This window comes from Quercus lobata, chromosome 5 (assembly GCF_001633185.2).
Source record: "Quercus lobata isolate SW786 chromosome 5, ValleyOak3.0 Primary Assembly, whole genome shotgun sequence".
Lineage (NCBI taxonomy): Eukaryota > Viridiplantae > Streptophyta > Magnoliopsida > Fagales > Fagaceae > Quercus > Quercus lobata.
Genome location: NC_044908.1, coordinates 58,972,500 through 58,994,362, shown reverse-complemented (window position 1 = coordinate 58,994,362; position 21,863 = coordinate 58,972,500). Strand labels below are relative to the sequence as shown.

Here is a 21,863-nt window from a genome sequence, read left to right as displayed (position 1 = left end):
TTTAGCATTATTTTTGAAACATTTTAGTTAGTTGTCGGGTTTGCAAAACTATTTAACAAACTAACATATTGAGACTCTAAAACTCAAGTTCAATGTGGAACTTGAGTCTCTAAGACTTGAGTTGCAATTGGTGGTAATCTAAGGTGGAAGAAAAAAAATTCACGTGGAACTTGAGTCTCTAAGACATGAGTTCTTGCTGTGGGTTTGTGTCTTCTTCTTCAAGAATTACGTGAGAGTGGGTATCGGATTGAGAGTGGGTATCAAAATGAGCACTTGAGCTAGAACGCTGACCATGGTGCCGGTTTTGATTTCTTCTTCTTCTATTTATTTCTTTCTTTCCTTCTTCTCTTCACATCTTCTTCGTGGGTCTTCTTCTTCTTCTCTCTTCTCTTTAGATCTTCATTCTTCTTCTTCTTCTAGGTCTATAGAACTCAAATCTTTTGAGTTCCACGTGCACTATTTTTCCGTATTAGCTTGGAAATCAAGTCTCTAAAACTCAATTTTTTTCATTAAAACCCGAGCATTTTAGGCTCAAAGATGCTAGTTTGCTAAAATATTTCAAAAATATGCCAACTTAACGAAATAGTTGCTAAAATAATGCTAAATGGCAATTTTCCCCAAGTGAGAGCACAAAAGACTAGAAGAGAGAGAGACAGAGAGAGATAGTGAAAAATAAATCAAATATGATTTTTTTTTTTTTATAACTGGCAAGGAATAGTACCATGCCACAAGTAGTGTGAGACTACTCGTTAAAATGTTTGCACTAGTTTGGTGAGATTGATGCGTGAGTTTTTTTTAGTTTTTAGCTATATATTTGCTAAAATATTAAAATAGTTACACTGATATAAATGCTCTTATTCTGGTTTTTGGAACTAGGTTACTTCCAATATGGGTTGTGAAGAAACCATAATCGTTAGTTGGGTTACTCGTCCAATCCAAGGTTTTTGATGGTCTTTTAAGATTTGCAAGAAAAACATAGTTGGTCAAAGAGAGCATTGGGGTGAGCCTCTAATACTTAAGTCAGTATCAACCTATGTATTTTATATGTAGATAGTATTTTGTAGTATTTTTCTCATACTTAGCAAGTGAGTTTAAGACCCTTGAATAATGGTCATTATTTAATGCGTTAAATGTGCGTGAATGATTACGTCTTTTTCTTTGATGGCCTAATGCAAGGTCATCCATTAATGATTTCTCTAGACTCATCAAATTACACTTGCATATATTGCATTTCAAATGGGCATTTATACTTCTTTTGAATACTATTTTGAGCTCTCAAGTTTATATTACTCCGTTCAAATTTTCACGTTGAATGTATACTATTTGAACAAAAATGCAATCTATGTTATATTGTTAGGAAATTATATAGGAATTATTTAATAAGAAAAAGGTGGGAATATACTCTTCTTCTTTTTTCTTCTTTTTTTTTTCTTTTTTTTTTAATAACTTAGGCAATAATATATAATTAGTTCTTTGAAATTTGGTATAGATTATATTTTAGTCATTAAAATTGAATATTTTTTATATTGTCCTTGAACAAATTTAAAACGTGCCAACTCAATTGTTAAATGTCTAAAATTTTGCCCAAAATCATACCCATTATGGAGCTAGTTATGCCCCTCATCATGGTTGATCATGTCTATAATGAAGTATACGGCTAATAATAAAGGAAAATAACTGAAAAATCATGCCTATATAATATGTGTTGAGAAATATGGTCTACAGACTCCACACACATACATGAGACAAAAAACCTAGAAAATATTGTCTTCCTAAAATAAAAAGACTATTGATATTGACTTAAGCATCAGAGGCTCACTATTGATGGTTCATTCAACCCCCATCTCTACTTTTTGCAGCTGCTAGGGTCAAATTAATTATGCAAAATTCATGCTTTCAACAAAAGATATAAATGGCTTTGAAATTGAACAACTAATCTAGCCCTACCCACCCCAAAATAAATAATGATAAAAGCAAATCACGACTTCCACAAAATCAATCTACAAATAAGAAAAAAATCTTAATAGTGTACTTATAAACCATTCAACTGATTTTTTTCCCATCCAAAATTTGCCCAACTCCGAAAGCTTTTAAATTGAGAAGATCATAAGAGTTTGTTGATCCAATTTTTGTAAATTAGATTTGGGAGTTTTAATTGGTGTGGGTCTTAGGAGTTAATAGGTTTTGGTTATGAGGTGACATGGTTTTGACTTTTTATGATGTTTTTGTGGTGGCTCTATGGTGAAAAATTATGGTGTCACACCCAAAATTACAACTTTGCTTACAACTCGTCCATGTGGCAAATTGTGGTTGGTGGAGTGGTGGGTCCATGTGGAAACACCCCTCCACCAACCACAACTCGCTACATGGGCGAGTTGTGGACAAAGTTGTGGTTTTGGGTGTGGCACCAAAATTACTCCTCTGAGGTGGTTGGTTGAAGTAGCTAGTATTAAAAGTTATTTGGATTAAGGTTTTAACATGGGTAATGGGTATTGGGGTACGTTTAAGGTGGGGTTTTGGGGTAAGTTTGGGTGTTTAGCCAAGGGAGTTTTGATGTGCGGTAAATGATTGAGGCTTGGGTAGGTTTGGGTTGAGGGGATTCAAGTGTTATAATTGAGTGAAAGAGGTGTTGGTCTTTGGGGTGGGGTTTAGGTTATTAGGATTTATATTTAAAAAAATGTGGGGGTTGGGAGGGAGGCAGAATTGAGGTTAGTTTAGCAATAAATGGGAACATACCATATGTTGCCTAGTTGTCCACTATCAAAGACTTGTAAAAAAAAAAAAATGCCACATTAATGCACCGTTAGCAAGTGAATAATGGGGATGAAATTGAAGGACCATCCAGAAACTTTTAAGTTTTTAAATTCAACTAAAATAATATGTATACCAAAGTTTAGAGATCAAACATATAGTCTTGCTTAACAAAAAATTCATTTCTTAACATATTTCAAATTATTTTGGACTGTCAAAGAAAGTATTAAAAATTAAAATCTATTAAACATTAATATAGAAGGTAGTATATTAAAATACTTCATTTAACTTTTTTTCACAAATAAATGTAATAGGCATTTGCTAAGCATGTAACACCTTAAGGTGGTATTACTCGATCACAACACAATATTATTGTGAAGAGTTCGAATTTGGTAAAGACGGGATGTAAAATTCATATTTTATACTATTTAGTAAGTGATTGCCACATTGACATTTTACTTAAAATTTAATACATTCTACTATGCCTAATAACATCTCAATAAACTTCCAATATGGTTAGATTTATATATAGGTATTAGAATTGATTAGGCATGGTTGTACTTATTCTTAAATATATGATAAAATGATGTGGCATGTTGAGATTGGAGGGGTAAAATATGAGTTTTATACCACATCTTTATAGAATTAATCTCTATTTTAAATTTTAGTGTCCGTTTGGGAACAACTTATTTAGCTGAAACTGAAAATTTTTTGCTGAAAGTACCGTAGATAAATATAAAAGTTAGCTGAATAATATAGTGAGACCCATGAATAGTAGCAAAAATAAGCTGAAAATTGCAAATAAGTTGAAATTTTCAACTTGTCCTTAACGCACCCTTAGTTAGCTTTGACAACTGATAAAATTTGTGAGTTCCAATTAGCTCAACTCGTAAAGTCTTTGATGATTGAATAAGAGATTTGAGGTTCAATCCCCGCTTACACCAGAGATTGATTAGTGTCTTGATCTGATAATAAAGAGTTATCATCAATAGCGGACGCCATAAATTGAAACTCTCTTTAAAAAAAGAATTGATAAAATTTATTATCTTTCAAAAAGTCAAATTGGTTGGTTGAATTAATCATAAAGAACCAACACCATATGTTCATGAATAGTGGAATTATAAACTCATTCTTATGTTTTGAGGTTCGACTTAAAATAGGAAAAAAAATTAAAAAAGAAAGAAGCTAAGACAAAATAAAACATAAATAGTCCACAAATAAATCCTCCTTGGTCACTTCTTAGAAAACATCGAAATCGAATCCATAATTATTAATGAATTAATAATAGTAGCCAAAAATTTTTGTTAACAAGTCACACCAAACTCAGCCAACCCAAACCAAACCAAACCAAACAAAAAAAAACCAAAAACAAATCTAGATCTTGTCCCTCACTCTAGTTGTAGCTAACGTGGCCTATAAAGTCCAAGTACAAAAACAAAGTAGCTCAACCTCACTAACACACAAACCTTTAATTTGTGTGCATGACTCATGGTATAGGTGGCGTTGTAAAAAGTTGTTGTTCTTTCTTCTTCTCTCCTTAAACCCCCCCAAACACACAAAAACCACCGCATCGTTATCATCGTCACTACTTCACCATGCAATCTCTTCAGTCTTCTCCTCCACCGTGTCTCCGCCCATCTCCGCTAACCCCACTTCTCAAATACCAATCCAAATCCAAATCCCATTTCCATTTCCCCGCCTCTCGCAGCAGCCGCCACCTCCGCCGCAGCGGCGCTTCCGTCATTGTCAACGTCTCCGCCCCGAAGCGCGAGCACGACCCGAAGAAGCGGGTCGTGATTACGGGCATGGGTCTGGTCTCGGTTTTCGGGAACGAGGTCGATGAGTACTACAACAGGTTGCTCTCTGGCGAGAGTGGGATCGGCCCGATTGATCGGTTCGATGCGTCCAAGTTTCCGACCCGGTTTGCCGGTCAGATCCACGGGTTCAACTCCGAGGGTTACATTGATGGCAAGAACGACCGCCGCCTCGATGATTGCCTCCGGTACTGCATTGTCGCCGGCAAAAAGGCCCTCGTCGACGCCGATCTCGGCGGCGATAAGCTCTCCAAGGTTCACTATTCACTTCCCTCTCTCTCTCTTTTTAACTTAATTGGGTTTTGATGTAATTCATGGATCTGAACTATGTTCTTCTGCTAATTGTACACGCATGGCAAAATTTTCGACATTTCTTATGTTTGGTTTTCGTGTCTTTTTGTTCAAATGAATAATAATGTTCATTCTACATTTCTTATGGACTTTGTGCTCTGTTCCCATGTCAATGAATTTCATTGAATAAATATTTTTTCTAGTATAATCTTCAATCCCTTCTATTATATATATAAAATATAGCTGCAACATATGTGAAAATATGAACATTCAAAAACAGGGAATTGTTTAATGTTGATTAAATTAATATTTGGAAGTGTGTTGTTCTTCTGCTGACTATTACATGCATGATGCATGGAAATTTTTTTCGAAATTTATTGTATTTGGTTTTGGTATCTTTTTGTTGAAATGAATAATCTTCATGTTTGAGTTTATGTGTGTGTGTGTGTGTGTGTGTGTATTTCACTGAGTCATCATAAACTAATGGTTTTTTGGATTTTACATAACTGTCTACTTCTAGCTGCAACATATTTGAAAATATTAACATTAAAAAAAGGAATTGTTTGATGTTGATAAAAATAATTTTTGGAGTCTTCTTAAGGAACTTGTTTTAGTGTTGTACTTTCTGAATTTATGTTTTCAAGCTTCTCAAATCAGTTACACTTGTTTTCAACCCAATTGAAAATGTAATTTCAGCTGTAAAATCACTTTGATCATAGATAGTCGGGAACTCTAGATTGGAGATGCAAACCAAATTATAACTTACCTATTTTTTCTTTCTCAAAATTCTATTTGTGTGTGTGTGTGCCTCATAATTATGTAGGGACTTATGAAACCTGCTACATGACCGTCTATTGTCCCCAAATTTTGGTACTTTGCACCTTCTGAACTAAAGACTTCCATAATTGACTGGCCTTGTAGCTTCAAGGAGATTGAAATTTTAGGACATATAGGTGAGTGCTGTTTTTCAATAGATGAGATTGCATGTCCGGCCATAGGAACCCTATGTTTTCCGGTTTCATGTCTCCAGATAATAGTTTGCTGCTCCTTTTATTCTATTCATGAAACTTAAAAAGTGGTGAGAGGCTTTGTTTTTATGTTGGTAAAATTGCATATTTGAGCACATCAAAGTTCCGTCCTTAAGTTTAGTTGATCTTTCTAAATTTTTAGTCTGTAAACAAATTGTCATTCTATCTTTTTTTTTTTAATTGAAAAATTTTCTCTCAAGGCACTTGTTCCCTTGCCATTTGATTTTCATTTTAGTTTCAGCTGTATACTTACTCATTGTAATTGCTGATATCTTCTGCAGATTGATAAGGAACGGGCTGGTGTGCTAGTGGGAACAGGGATGGGTGGTCTTACAGTCTTTTCAGACGGTGTTCAGGCTTTAATAGAGAAAGGTCACAGGAAAATAACCCCTTTTTTCATTCCCTATGCCATAACCAATATGGGGTCTGCATTGCTAGCAATTGATCTTGGCTTCATGGGTCCAAATTATTCGATTTCAACGGCTTGTGCTACCTCGAATTATTGCTTCTACGCTGCTGCAAATCACATTCGCCGGGGTGAGGCTGATCTGATGGTTGCAGGTGGGACTGAAGCTGCTGTTATTCCCATTGGATTGGGGGGTTTTGTTGCATGCAGGGCCTTATCTCAGAGGAACGATGATCCAAAAACTGCTTCAAGGCCATGGGATAAAGGTAGAGATGGATTTGTTATGGGTGAAGGTGCTGGAGTATTGGTAAGCCTACATCTGTTGTTATGCTAGTTGTGTGGAAAGGAGAATTTTATCCACTTGGTTGTGCATGTGAGTTTTTAGTTTGATTTTTTGGTCTACTTTTTTTTTTTTTTTCATCAACTGTATTCTTCTTTAATATTGGTCTTAGTGTGGGTAAAAGGGTGAGGCGCACTTAAGTGCAATGGCCTCTTGGAGCCTAGGCACAAAGCGCAAGTGCTTGCCTGATTGAAGTGAAGTCAGAAGTGAACATTTCAAAATTTTAATGTAATAATAAATTTGAAAAAATGGGCTTTGTTGTTGTTGTTGTAACAATCAAGTGATCAAATAATCATATTAGTTGAAATATAACATTTTACATCATTCCTTAATTACTTATTCACTTAATGAGTATTAATCAATATAAGCCTAAGTGCACAATTCATTATATGTTTAACGTCAACTACTAAAGTAACTGAACAATTATCACAGAATAAATTTAATCAAATATTTTTTTTTTTCATGAATGAACTAGGATTTTTGGGACATTGCAGTTTTGGTACAAAGTAGAAAACTCAAGGGAATATGTGTGATGGTGGAGGGGGGCGGGCTTTAGTGTATAGTAGCATACCATAAGATTGAGTTTTATATACCAAATCAACGGTTTATTTCAATAGTATTAAGATCAGACAGCTACAATGCTTATTTATTTTTATTTTTTTAAAAAAAAAACCCTCAAAAAGCGTGCTTTGTGCTTATTGAAAAAGCTCCAAAAAGCACGCCTAAAGTGCACCTCAGTTTAGAGGCAAAAAGCGCCGTAACTTTGGCGCTTTGCACTTAAGCATGCTTTAAGCGTGCTTTTACCAACACTGTAATTGGTCCTGGGCATAGATAATGAAGGATTGAAATTACAGGGACTAGTAGACAACTTTGGCTTGCTACCAATGCTTTCTGACTTGCCCATAAGGGAATCCAATTTTGATGTTAAATGCAACTATGCATTGTGATTTGCTTGTTTGATTAAAATTATTTTGAACTAACCTTGAAGAATAATAACAACAGAGGAAGGTGCAACCCTGATGCAATCATTGTGGGTGCATTAAATTAAAAATTATTACAGGTGCTCCTTGGTATTTAGTGAAGATGATGACCTATTTGCAATGCAACATTAACTTCCCTTAAAAAGTTATTTTGATAGATACAATATAATTTTAACCTATGGCATTCACTTCATGATGATTGACTTTTATCATCATGCTAAGACCAATTGATTTTTGGTGTAGGCAAGCTTCTAACCCCAAATCTCTTGTTTTACTACAAGAGACCTCACCAATTGAGTAAACTAGAACCCACTAATTTCCTTTAAAAATTTACATGAATATTTTCTTCCTTATCCATTTTTGATTGATTAGATCGCAATAACCTTGCTTTGTATGAATCTCTGTCTCTCCCTCTGAGTAGTTTTAATTTAATGGTAGTGATGACATTTAATAATGTTTTTTAAACTAATAGCCAAGCCATAATTTGGGTAAATTGCTCATTCATATCTGTTGGTGTATCTCTTTTATACTTCATATGTGCTTGGGCTGTGCCCCTTTTGCACTATATTATTAAATCATTTACTTTTCTTTTTTTCTTAATTTGTTTAAAATTGTGAGTCAACAGATAATGGAGAGCTTGGAGCATGCGATGAAACGAGGGGCACCTATCATTGCTGAGTATTTAGGAGGTGCTGTTAACTGTGATGCTTATCATATGACTGATCCAAGAGCAGATGGACTTGGTGTGTCTTCATGCATTCAAAGCAGCCTTGAAGATGCTGGTGTGTCACCTGAGGAGGTATTCCCATTTTTTGCCCATGTAAATCAATCTTTGTACTGTATGGTGCTCTTTTTCTTTTTAATTATGATTAGGATAAATAACACTGACCTCTCAAAGGTTCAAGGAAATGCTAGAAGTCCCCTCCTATTTTCATAAGTGACATTTCACCTACAAATTGAGTCAAAACACGTATGTTTCAAATTAAATTCTCATCCAGAATAACCTCAAATATTTACTAACTAGACTGGGTATATGACAAGCAAATCAAGAAAAAGAAGATAAAAATAATATCCTTTAGGACGTTAATTGTCATTTTCAAAAATAGGAGAAGGTTTTTGACATATTCTTAAACCTCAAGGGAGGTTAATGTTAATTTACCATTATTATTTCTATAGAATCTTTTCTTTATTGCGATGTTGTTCTAGCTATCCTGTTTGTCTCGAATTCATTTGTGTAATTCCTCTTTTCACCACCTTATGTTGTTTTGCCTCTCTCTCTCTCTCTCTTGCACACTCTCCCTCAAAATCTTGAACTAATCTGTTTTACTTCTATTTGTGCATGCATGTGCATATGCATCTTTGCATGCATGCATGCCCTTTTATATATATATATATATATTTAGTGGCTACTCCCACAAACTTGCTATAACATACTAAAGGTCTGCTAATTTATCCCAAAAAAAAAAGCATACTAAATGTCTTCTATTCCATTGTGAGGTAAAATTTTCTTTGCTATGTAGTCAAACTTTATGATACATGGATTGAGTTTGCTATTCAATTCCATTTAAGATTTAACTATCATTAGAATATCAACAAGAACTTCCAACTGTTAATTTATTTAGGAATGGACAAAAGTTATGGAAATTTCTGAAATTATATAATTTGTTATCTCAAGTTGGAACTCATTAAGGTTGCTTTAGAGCTCACAGATTGCAATAAATGCTTTGCAATGGTTATGGGAGAACAAATTAGTACTTGCAGAGTTCCCATATCATAGCTTATTTGCAACGGGATGGTTTTAGCATCATATATTCTGATACATATGATATCTCTCCTCTTCTAAATGAAATAATCTTTTCCATATAAAAAGTAAAAAATGAAGGATGTAAATAGTAACGAAAACAGACTATGACCCTGTTTGTTTCCACATTTTGAGCCCAAAAAGGGCTTTTTGAAAAAAGCCAAACCAAAATATACGTTTGGTTAAGCCCAAAACGCAACTTTTTGATAAAAGTTGCGTTTTGGGCATAGACCAAAAATAGGAGAAACGCGGAAATTTTTATGGACCCCTAAGTGTCCATAAATGAAAATGCGCAATGCACGTTTTGGATGGGTTACCGTTGCAATATTAGAATTACGGAAATACCCATCAATTATTCAGTTCTCTCACGCCCCTCATCTCTCATCTCTGCTCTCCCTTTGCACGACGCCTCCCATCTCTTCTCTCTGCTTTGCTCTGCCCTCTCCGTAAGTCTCTCTCTGCTCTGCCCTCTCCGTGAGAAATCAACCCAAAGAACAGAAAAATCATAACCAACCCATACCCATGAGAAATCAACCCAAAGAACACACATAAAAATCACTACCCAAAACACAAACCACAATCCAAAAATACAGAAATCAAATAGCACAAACCCACGGCCAAACAACCATAAACACACAGAAAGACAGAAAGAAAGAAAGAAGAAGAAGAGGAAGAAGAAGAGGAAGGCGAAGAGAGACCGAACCCACAGTGTTCAGTTCAGGTCGTGAGGCTTCTCAATGTTCATTTCAGGTCCGCGAGCAACTTGCTTCATATAAGTCAAGAAGCGGAAGTGGAGAGCTTCTGGAAATCAAGTGGAAAAAAAAAAAAAAAAAAAAGAGAGAGAGAGAAGAAATTGAGAGAGCCGGAGAGCTTTGGAATTGAGAGAGCCTTCTGGAAACAAACGGAAAAGGAAAAAGGAAAGAGGAAAGAATGAAAGAATGAGAGCCTTCTGGAAAGTGGAGGTGTGGAAGTAAAGAAAAAGAAAAAGGAGAGGATGTGGACAAAATAATGTACACGTGTGTGGTGGATAAAATACAAGAGAAAAAAAAAAAGGAAAAGCAAACGTATAGAGGAAAAAAAAGGCAAAATATTAGAAATCACAATTTAAAAATATTACCACAATATTTTCACAATAAATTTTAAGTAATTAGCTAATATTGATGAGTAAAAATATAATTTCAGTAATGGGTTCAAATTAGAACTAGTAACAACTTTTCATATAAGATTTTGTTATAATTCTTGTGAAAGTATTGCAAAAAATATTGTGGATGTAACACTTTTTGTTGAAAAATATAATTGTTGAGAATGAATAGAAAAAGAAAAAGAAATATTAAAAAAGAATAAATTTGATTACAAAATAAAAATTAAAAAAGTGGATAGGCAAAAGATAAATGTCACTGTTGATTGTCCAAACAGCACAAAAATTTCTCTAATCTGCTGGAGATGCTCTTATATATACATTGTCCTTTTTGGTAATTTATCCCTCAAACTGTCACTTTTATAAGTGTTAGACAAACACTCTGCTTTTTCAAAAAGCACTTTTTAACAGCTTTTACCAAACACTCAGCTTTTTGAAAATGCACTTTTTCAATTATGCACTTTTTAAAAACTCCACTTTTTCATTATGCACCTTTTACAAAAAGCTGAACCAAACTCACTCTATATATACTTGTGTGTGTGTTTAAGAGAGTAATTTAAACTAATCTACCAATTTTACAGGTTAATTACATAAATGCGCATGCAACTTCTACTCTTGCTGGTGACCTGGCTGAGATAAATGCCATAAAAAAGGTTTTCAAGGACACTTCAGGGATCAAAATTAATGCAACTAAGGTAATTTTTCTCCAAGTGCACACTTTCTTTTTCTTCTTCCAAATTTAAGCTGGTTTTATGTTGATGTTTCTTTCGTTCTGTTTTCTGATTGATCTGTTCTTGTCTTCATTTTGTTTTCAGTCAATGATTGGGCATTGCCTTGGTGCTGCTGGGGGTTTGGAAGCCATCGCCACTGTGAAAGCCATAAATACAGGATGGCTGCATCCTAGTATAAATCAATTTGTACGTGCTACTTTCCAATCAACACAGAAAAAATGTTTTTTGATAAGTACACATGCTTTGGACAATGTATTAGAATCAACCTTCAAAACACAGATACAGCACACTTTTTAGTAATATTATTTGATTGTTACTATTAATGGCTTAAAACATTAGAGTAGTCCGTCTGAGATATTTGATTGGGACTAAATGATTGAGATGAAATATGTGGTTTACATAATTTAACTGCAAGAACTAGTGGAAAGTAGGAAACTTTGGAACTCTACTGCAATCTTTACAAGTCCCAATGGTTTAGAGTTGATTTTTATTTTTTGAGAAACAGGAAATAAATTAAGAATATATGGTTCTCTTTTCTCTATTTTGGACAACTAAATAAATTATTACTGAGTTTCTTTTTCACACTGCACTGGTTCCATTGTTATTCTTTAAGATTTGGATAATAGTTAATACAATGAGTGACATGTTCTCCTTGATGAATGCAGAATCCAGAGCCTTCAGTTGACTTTGACACGGTTGCAAATACAAAGCAGCAGCATGAAGTGAATGTTGGTAAGATGCATAAACCTTTAAACACCCCGCCTTTTTGTTTCCAATTGCTTTGGAAGCCTCAGCATCCTGATTTTATAATAACTCATTAATTTTTCATATGTTTTCCAGCTATTTCGAATTCATTTGGATTTGGTGGACACAACTCTGTCGTGGCCTTTTCTGCATTCAAACCTTGATCATCCAGTCATTTTGGATTTCTTTTGGGAGATGAGCCGTGCTTATTCGAGATTTTGGTTAAATTTTGATATTGCGGCTGCTTCTTTTTTTAAGTTTCTGGAGTTGCTGCATACTTGTCAAGCCACATTTAGTTTGTTAATTTTTGTGATAATTTAGATTTGGATTTAAGCTCGAGGATTTCTAGACGTCTTTACTAAAGAACTATCCGATCTATTGGGCTAGTGGTGTATAAGAATTTATTCAATTTTAATTTATTTAGTGGAAAGAAAAAAGTGCCAAAGGCGTTTTGCTTTGATTGGAATGTTGATCGATACAGATTCATAAAAATCAGGCTGAGAGGGGGTTTAGTTCTGCTCTAATTCTGTGCATAAGTCCAGAATAGCTTCCAACTTCGAACAAGGCGGCACAAAGTTACTTATATTCAAACCCCAACTAAGTGTTCTCTCTCTGTGGATGGATACAAGAGGCTTATAGTGCTCATGAAGCTGTTGAATGATCTGTAAACTTGATGGTTCAACTTTGCCATAATGTGGACAAGTATTTTGCTATAAATATTTTTAATTTCGTCTTTTAAAAATAAAATTAAAAAATCTAGCCGGCATGTATAGATTTTATGCATTCTTGGGTTGTGTATAAATTCTGCTGTGTGATCCTTTGCCATCAGAATAAATTGTTGGGTAATCTTAATTAACCTCATAATTGTCATCAAGTGTTTATTGTCTCTTGTTTCTCAAAAAAAAAAAAAAAAATTGTTTATTTTCTCTTAAATCCCATATTTTATTGTCTCTAGTTCGAAATCATTGGCAAAACTAGTTACTGCTCCCATATGTGTAAAATGAGAGTAGTTTTAGTATCGCATAAACTACCATAACTATTTTACTTATTAGACTGTGAGTTGTTTGTTACTTTCACATAGACCATCATTTACAGTTGGCTACATGGACAGTTGTGGTACAAGTGTCATTTTATGTGGTCTTAGAATTTATGTTAAAATTAAAACATATTATTAAATAAAAAGAAGAGAATCAGTGATGTTGGATGAATATCCAATTGTTAATAAATATATGAGAAATGTTAATAGGTATTGGATGAATATCCAATTGTTAATAAATATATGGGAAATGTTAATAAGTATCGTAAGGTGTTCGTTAAAAATGATTTATTGTGGGGTTCACCTAATAAAAAATTAGTATAAATTGATGAAAGTAATGAAAATAATACTAAAATAACAAGTAAAACTCAAAAAGTTAACTTTATTAGCTCTACACCCTATAAAATTGTTAAAAAATCTGATAAAAAGTTGATTTTATTAACATAAAGTGTTTCTTGAGGGAAACTGCTGCCCCCTGTGTGTGTGTGTGTTGTGTTGTGTTGTGTTGTGTTGGGGGGGGGGTGGTGGTGGTGTGAGGGGGTGTGAGTAAAGTTTATTAATTTGACTTCATGTATTATGGACGTGTTTTCTAATGCATTACTGCAGGTGATAGTGATTATGTTGGGGGGGGGGGGGGGGGGGTGTGAGGGGGTGTGAGTAAAGTTTATTAATTTGACTTCATGTATTATGGACGTGTTTTCTAATGCATTACTGCAGGTGATAGTGATTATGTATACCTATATCTGGTTCGGGTCTTGATCTGTAGTTCTATAAACGATTTTTCATTCTAGTTTGCGCTTCATTTCTTTTATTGGCGAACTGTTAATATTGTACGGAGCAAAATAACTTTTAAGCTCATAGACAAACAAAATCACAAACTCAAGCTCAAAGGAGATTGATTACACATTGGTCCGCTTGGATAGAATAGAAGGATTTTTATTTATTTATTTTGAACCGATAGAAATTGAAGGGCTTTAGTTCTATGAATTTTGGGTTGAAGAGCCTAAATCTAAATATATATTCACATTTAAATGAACAAAGATTTTCTTCTCAAAAAAAAAAAAAAAAAAAAAGAACAAAGATTTGTAGGTTCCAGTTAGCTCAACTGGTAAAGTCTTTGATAGTTAAATAAGAGATCTAGGGTTCAATCTCTGCCTACACCAAAAACTGTTTACGCTCTAAATACACATGTTAAATAAAAAATTATAAATATACATATATGAAATTCATTATAAATTTTGAATATATTCAACTAATGACTAATCATTATATTGGCTAATCAACCCCATCTATGTTAATGTTATCATCACGTTTATCATTTTGCAAATTTATTTCTTCATTAAAATTTTCTTCATCATCATTAACATATACCATCTCTTCTTGTTCTTTTTATTTTAATAATTAAAAAAAAAAATTATTCTTGGCATTCTAGTTTCTTTGACTTATAACAATAATGAAAAAAAAAATTTCAATTAATATCTTATTCATAGTATAAAAAATAAATTTGTAAATATTAAAGTGAAATGTAAATGTATATTGTGTGGTCCAAATTTTGCAGAATAAAAAGAGGGGAAAAAACCTTATGAATATGTTATTTTATCAGGTTAAATTAAGTAATATAATAATTTTGTGTTCCAAACAAGTCTAACAACTTGTTAGATTTAAATAAAAGTACAAATTTTAACAAAAAATCTAATTTTAAAGCATTTGTTTTTGTACCGTATGATACATACGATTTTACGATATGATACGATTCATACGATATACATATTGTATCGTATGATTCATGAGTATTTACAATACGCCGATACGATACAAAACTTTTTACACACGACACGATACGTATTGCGTATCGTACAATATTGATAACTATGATCCTAATCTCTAAAACAATAAACACACTTGGAATGCACCGGGAAAAAAAAAAGTGTTATTTATAAGGATCATTCAATCACGTAATTTCTTCTTAAAAAAAAAAATAGAAAAAAAAGTAAATCATGTAAATTTTTGTTTATTTAAAGAAAAAAAAAAAAGAGTAAGACAGGTGGCACTGGCAGTCAGGCCCAAACACAATACATAATTATTCCCGCCAAAGTAAAGGCAACCAGACCCCGTTTCCCGCCAAAACTAAAATTACACCCCCTAGGGCTCAAAAAAAATCAAAAGGGGCAATACTCATTTTCTCACTCTCTCTCTCTCTCTATCTGTGGGAAGCAGAAGCAGGAGCAGTGAGAAGGGCAAAAGAGAAATGGACATAAGCGAAGAACAAAGGGCAGCTCACAAGCGAGAGTTCCTAGAGTTCTTGGATCAAGATGTACGTACCTCTCTCTCTCTCTCTCTCTATTATTTGTGTGTAATATATTTTGATGATGGTGAATTTGTAAATAATTAAGGTGGGGAGGGGCGTGTACATGGACGAAATTAAGGCGATGATAAACCACAAGCGCCACCGCCTCATCGTCAACATTTCCGATCTACACTCGTTCCGCGACTTGGGCACCAGGTACGTACCACCATTCTCATTTTCTTCATTTTGCTTTTGTATTCTACACAAATCTTTTCATTTCAATCTAATTGGACCACTATTCCCACTGTTAAATCACCTTTTATTACCACCATTTTGTAAAAATTGTAGTTTTTTTTTTTTTGGGTGGGGGGGGGGGGTTTGCGAGGAAACTTTGACTTTTAATTTTAAAATTTTGGGTTTTATTCTGATTTGTCAAAACTTGATAAATTACTGAATGTGCCAAAAGATTAAGGAAATGAAGCCTAACAAGTTGGATTTTCTTTTTTAAAAACTTTTTAAATGGATTGTAAAGTGGAGCTTAGGGTGTGTTTGTATTAATTGTTGTGAAACAGCCTTTTGGGTTTAAAATGAGCATTTGTAAAAAAAAAAAGCTATGAAGAGTTGTTGCGAAAAGGCGTTTTGGTTTTTAAAAACGTGCTTTTAGCCACCCCAGATCGCCTAACCAAACAGACGCTTAAGCTGTTACAAAATGTAGAATTCAATCATTTAACCAGAATTTTAAGTTTTACAGTAGTTGAGTGGAGCTGTTTTTGGACCTTGTTTGTTGGGCTTTTAAAATTGTACAAACTCAAATGCTCAATATTCTATTTTCCTCCCCTTTTTTGCCTGTGTTTTAATTTGTTGTCCTTGTTTCTGATGTTTTAGGATTCTCAAGAATCCAGGTGAGTACATGCAACCTTTCTGTGACGCGGTCACGGATGCTGCTAAATCTATTGATCCCAAGTACTTGAAGGAAGGAGAGCATGTTCTTGTTGGGTTTGAAGGCCCTTTTGTTTCTCGCCGTGTCACGCCAAGAGAACTTCTTTCTGAATTCATTGGTTCCATGGTCTGTGTCGAGGGCATTGTCACCAAATGTACTATACTATATTCTTTAAACTTTTTGCTACAATTTCATGCATCTTTCATTGTATTACTATTACTTGCTCTTAATAATTTTATGATGCTGGAACTAGAAATTAGGTAGTTCCTCAATATTTCTGTGACAGTAATTGTAGATTTGATTAAATCTAATATTGTTCATTTTTAGGTTCTCTTGTAAGGCCAAAGGTTGTAAAAAGTGTTCACTTCTGCCCTACAACTGGGAGCTTTACTACTCGCGAATATCGAGACATTGCATCCAATATGGGTTTGCCCACTGGGTCTGTGTATCCTACAAGGGTAATCCCAAGTCCTTTGTTTTGGTGGTTTTTTGTGCTATTAACAGACGAGGGAGTTTTTCTAATGAAATGTTCTGCTGCAGGATGAAAGTGGAAACTTGTTGGTGACTGAGTATGGATTGTGCAGATACAAAGATCATCAAACCTTGTCAATGCAAGAAGTGCCGGAAAATTCTGCCCCTGGTCAGCTTCCACGAACGGTGGATATCATAGCTGAGGATGACCTGGTTGATTCATGCAAGCCTGGAGACCGTGTGGCTATTGTAGGGATATATAAAGCTCTTCCTGGTAAAAGCAAGGGAAGTGTTAATGGAGTATTCAGGTAGATATTGTGGACTGATGTTATTTCCTTGTTCCTTTTATAGCATGATGTTTCTGAGATAAAGAGCTTGATTTACTGATCTTGTTGTGTAGGACTGTTCTTGTAGCGAACAATGTTTCTCTGCTCAACAAAGAGGCAAATGCACCAATCTATAGTCCTGAAGACTTAAAAAATATTAAAAAAATAGCTGAGAGAGATGATACATTTGACCTACTCGGGAATTCACTGGCACCGTCTATATATGGGCATTCATGGATAAAGAAAGCTGTAATTTTATTGATGCTTAGTGGAGTGGAAAAGAACTTAAAGAATGGAACCCACTTGCGAGGGTGAGTTGTACCTTCTTCTCTAATATTCTATCGGCATTATATGCATCTTTTTTATTGTACCCTTTCTCTTATGCAATTCTCTTATTTCCTGTATCTAGGACCATTCCTTGAGGCCCTAGCATAAGATTTGAATGTTGAATGTTAATAAACTGATTAATTGTTTCTTTCAGCGACATAAATATGATGATGGTTGGTGATCCTTCTGTTGCCAAGTCTCAACTTCTAAGAGCCATTATGAATATTGCTCCCTTGGCCATATCAACTACAGGTCGGGGTTCTTCTGGTGTTGGTTTGACTGCTGCAGTTACTTCAGATCAAGAAACAGGTAAAGCATTTCCATGTGCTCTAGCATTTTGCATTATGTGGCATTTTTTCTTCTTCAAGGAAATGGTAATTGACCAGTGGCTGTTGATCAGGAGAAAGAAGGTTAGAAGCTGGTGCGATGGTTCTTGCTGATCGAGGTGTTGTGTGTATTGATGAATTTGACAAGATGAATGATCAAGATCGTGTTGCCATACATGAAGTTATGGAGCAGCAGACTGTAACTATTGCCAAAGCTGGTATTCATGCGTCACTCAATGCTCGATGCAGTGTGGTGGCTGCTGCAAATCCCATATATGGAACTGTAAGTGGTACATTTGGTAGTAATTCAAGTGCACCTTACTGCAAATGCTAGGCGATTGGTGCTTCAATTGCTTAGCTTGATTTCATGCTGTTTACTGGTTGTGCAGTATGATCGTTCATTGACTCCGACGAAGAATATTGGACTCCCAGATTCTCTGCTTTCTCGTTTTGATTTACTATTTATAGTATTGGATCAAATGGATCCTGATATTGATCGTCAAATCTCTGAGCATGTTTTGCGCATGCACCGGTACCGTTCTGCAGTTGGAGGTGTGTTAACACTAGTCTCATGCTCAGAATACTGGTGGTCTCTATGATGAGCTTAATTAAAGAGTTAAATTGTAGGTGAGGCGACACTTGATGGGAGCTCAAGATATGGAAGAGAAGACGAATCTGATGCTGACTCTGTCTTTGTCAAGTATAACCGAATGCTACATGGAAAGAAAGTAGAAAGGGGACGGAAGCGTGATACCCTTACCATCAAGTTTCTAAAGAAGTATATTCATTATGCAAAGCATAGGATTCAGCCTGATCTGACTGATGAGGTCATTTTAATTATTAGTTTTTTATTCCTGCCTTAACGTAATGAGGCTATAGCCGGACTAATACTAGTACTTTTTTGTCTGCAGGCATCTGAACAGATTGCAACAGCATATGCAGAGCTTAGAAATACCAGTTCAACTGCAAAGGTTAGTGCATTGTAATCCATTGACAAACATCCAGAAATTAACAATATGGGTTTTCTAATCCACTGAAAAACATATTATACAATTAATGATAGTTTATCTCTTTACCAATTCGTGTGTAGACTGGGGGAACACTTCCAATCACTGCTAGAACCTTAGAAACCATAATACGTCTCTCTACTGCTCATGCCAAATTGAAGTTGAGCAGAAAGGTACCTGGATCCATCTCTCTTTTGATGTCTCTTGTAATTAAATGAGAATATAATGAGATTTGTGTTCATTATACTCCTTAAGTTTTTGGAATGAATCTAAGTTCAATATTCATGTTCAGAGGTCTTATTTGTATTGACCTTTAACTTAGGGATTCCATTGTTTTCTGCTTGCTCATCACAAATTGATCTCTCTTGGCAGGTTTCAAAGTCTGATGTTGATGCTGCCCTGAAGGTTTTATATTTTGCAATATATCATAAGGAATTGACTGAAATGGAGGAGCGTGAGCATGAAAGGGAGAAAGAATTGGATAGAAAACGTAGGGCTGACCATCCTGGTGGAAATGATAGAGACCATCGTCCTGGAAAAAAAGATAGACGCGAAAGTGGAACTTCAGATGTAGAAGGGTGAGTCATAGCTGTATTTTCTACATGAATTTTGAATGTACTTGTTGCTTAGAATCATTGGTATCTATTCATGGAAAAACCTGTCATTTGGCTTCTGTTGAGGTGTGTGTGCTTTTATATATATACTTCTATATATAAATAATCACACTTTGTGGAGTTTTTGGTCTAGACTTTCATTTGAATATGCAAGCTCTGAACTAATTTATTTTCTTTTTTCTTTTCAATTATTCTCTTGCCTTTTTAACTATGGGCAAGTTCTTTATTCCCTATGTGTGTATCTGAAACTTCATGCAAGCTCTGAACTAATTTATTTTATTTTTTCTTTTCAATTATTCTCTTGCCTTTTTAACTATGGGCAAGTTCTTTATTCCCTACGTGTGTATCTGAAACTTCAGGCAACCATGGAAGTTGGATGTGAATCCTTTCCTGTGTTGATGAATTTCAGCCATTCCTTGCATCGCCTAGTTGAGTTAAATAGGTTTTCCTATAGACCGGTTACATAGCAACCATCATTTTGATCTCACATTGATTTAGGTGTAGTGTAGTATGTTCAACAAGCTAGTCACACTGAATTGAGTTTTTAATGATTTTAAACTTTATGAGCCAACAAGGTTTTCAAAAGAAGCCTATCTTCATTTTTGGATGAATATTTTAATGCTTTCTTCAGTTTCCTTTATTGCAGCAATGGTAGTTTGACCTATTTACGTAATCAGTAGTTGACCTTTTTTATTATTCTATTTTCCCCCCTTCTTTCTGCTCCTATGGTTTCTTTGCTTAGTCCGATGACGGATGCTATGGAAGTGGATGATCCTCCTGCAGCCCAATCTGCAGTTACTGTTTCTCAGGAAAGGTTGGTGTCCAGCAAGCATCTCCAATATCATATACTTTGTTTTCTAATTGTCAATTTTAGCTTGGGTTTACTTTTTCCTAACATTGGTTCCTTCTCCACCCCCCCGCGGCACTTGCAGAATAGAAGCATTTAATTCTTTATTTGGTCAGCATATGAGGGCAAACCACTTGGATCTCATATCCGTTTCAGATATAGAGAATGTCGTCAACTCCGGAGCAGATTTTCATTATGTGAGGACAGAGATCATGTTCCTGTTAGAGGTACAGTATTTAATATAATTATTAGAATGGAAAGTAATACATGCATTTGGTAACCCTGCCAGTCTATTGATTTCAGATTGTAGTATTCTTCCTTTTTCTGTTAATTTTTAATAACAGTTCCTTTAATTTTTTTGAGCTAACATCTGTTGATGGGTGGTGCCTAAGGTGAGTTTTCTTAATTTAAATACTAAATGGGATGCTAATAATAAGTTCTTCAAAACTGTTCAGAAACTTCAAGATGATAACCGAGTGATGATAGCTGATGGAGTGGTGCATATGATTTCTTAAGTTGTAACATGACCAACCCCAATTGCAAAATTCAGGCAGGTATGTAGTCAAATTTTGCTAAATCAATTCTTGATTGCTGGGGTGGATTTGTTTCAATTTTTCTCATACAGAGTTTTGTAATTCTTATAGTTCCCTCTATTTTATCTAGTCTACCTTTGTCTGAAATGGGGGGAATATTTGGCACTGATGTGGCATTTTGGTAGATTAGTCCACCCTGCCAGATAAAGTGTCAATTTGAGTGAATTTTCTTGTTTTACATCTTAAATATCAGATTCTATCTTTTTAACATCCTCTTTGTTAAATAATGAGTGGTAATGAATTTCAGAGACAGTGAAATTGAGCAGCATGGTAGGCACCTTGGGAGGAGAAACATGGCATTGAAGAGTTTGGTTTGCAGATCTTGTGTATCTGCTTGTTGAGGACTGTCTTAAGCTGAAAATGAAATTGGAAGTTGGAACTGCATTAAATTGATAGGTTCTCCATAGATTTCTCTTGGCAGTGGTTTCTCTGTGTATCATTATTTTTCCCTTTGTTGAGTTATAATGTCTGGCAAATCAATGTGAAAAGTTGGTAGATCTCTATGCTTGCTAGGTGTTTTATATTAATGTAATCGCTGCTGCCACATGCTAAGATTGTTTTGATTAGATGAAAATTGACAAATCCCTCTGTTTTTATCAGTCCTTTGAATATTTCCATAGAATCAATGCCGGTACTTTCTATCTTGCCTATTTGACTACTGTGTGAATGTGTACTCTGATGTAATTTCCTTCGGTTTGGCCAAAAAGCAATTAGATATTTTTTTGATAATTCAGAACTAAGAGCATAGTTTATGCAACCCAAAACTAAGCTGGCCCTAAGGCTGGGAGCCAGGAAATCCAAACCAGCAAAACGCAAGTGAAGCAGTCTAAACAAACTCAACTACAGGCACAAGTTCAAATACTGCACTAAACAACCACTAGAGCCAAGTCCAGCCCCTAACATCAAGTTACAAGATATGCAAATTCATAAGTACACCACAGTTTGCACAGAATTTTGCCAATGATGGAGTTTTCTACCTTACTGCTTCCCTCCATCGTTCACCTTACATATCTTTTGATACCCTTAAAAGGGTTTGCTCCTCTGTCTTAACCTCACCAACATAGA

The 21,863-nt window shown here is 34.8% G+C and overlaps 2 protein-coding genes across 3 annotated transcripts; both read left to right on the top strand.

Moving 5' to 3' along the window:
* Positions 1 to 4,190: 4,190 nt before the first annotated feature.
* On the top strand, positions 4,191 to 12,807 carry LOC115991535 (3-oxoacyl-[acyl-carrier-protein] synthase I, chloroplastic). The gene is made up of 7 exons (XM_031115294.1): positions 4,191 to 4,820; positions 6,166 to 6,597; positions 8,236 to 8,409; positions 11,131 to 11,244; positions 11,365 to 11,466; positions 11,946 to 12,012; positions 12,121 to 12,807. Exons 1-7 carry the CDS (start codon positions 4,347 to 4,349, stop codon positions 12,186 to 12,188), a joined length of 1,431 nt encoding a protein of 476 aa, XP_030971154.1. The 5' UTR covers positions 4,191 to 4,346; the 3' UTR covers positions 12,189 to 12,807.
* A 2,363-nt stretch (positions 12,808 to 15,170) lies between these two features.
* Positions 15,171 to 21,445, top strand: LOC115992329 (DNA replication licensing factor MCM3). 2 transcript variants are annotated; one of them, XM_031116483.1, is made up of 17 exons: positions 15,171 to 15,374; positions 15,454 to 15,563; positions 16,233 to 16,441; positions 16,615 to 16,745; positions 16,828 to 17,066; positions 17,159 to 17,395; positions 17,566 to 17,720; positions 17,812 to 18,020; positions 18,127 to 18,289; positions 18,365 to 18,564; positions 18,649 to 18,708; positions 18,828 to 18,917; positions 19,117 to 19,322; positions 20,101 to 20,172; positions 20,291 to 20,432; positions 20,661 to 20,759; positions 21,046 to 21,445. In XM_031116483.1, the coding sequence occupies exons 1-16, from the start codon at positions 15,309 to 15,311 to the stop codon at positions 20,718 to 20,720; spliced, it is 2,349 nt and encodes a 782-aa protein (XP_030972343.1). In that variant the 5' UTR covers positions 15,171 to 15,308; the 3' UTR covers positions 20,721 to 20,759; positions 21,046 to 21,445. The 2 variants fall into 2 exon arrangements, with proteins under 2 accessions (XP_030972343.1, XP_030972344.1); XM_031116484.1 differs by having other exon boundaries at positions 15,201 to 15,374; positions 20,661 to 20,755.
* The last annotated feature ends 418 nt before the right edge of the window (positions 21,446 to 21,863 follow it).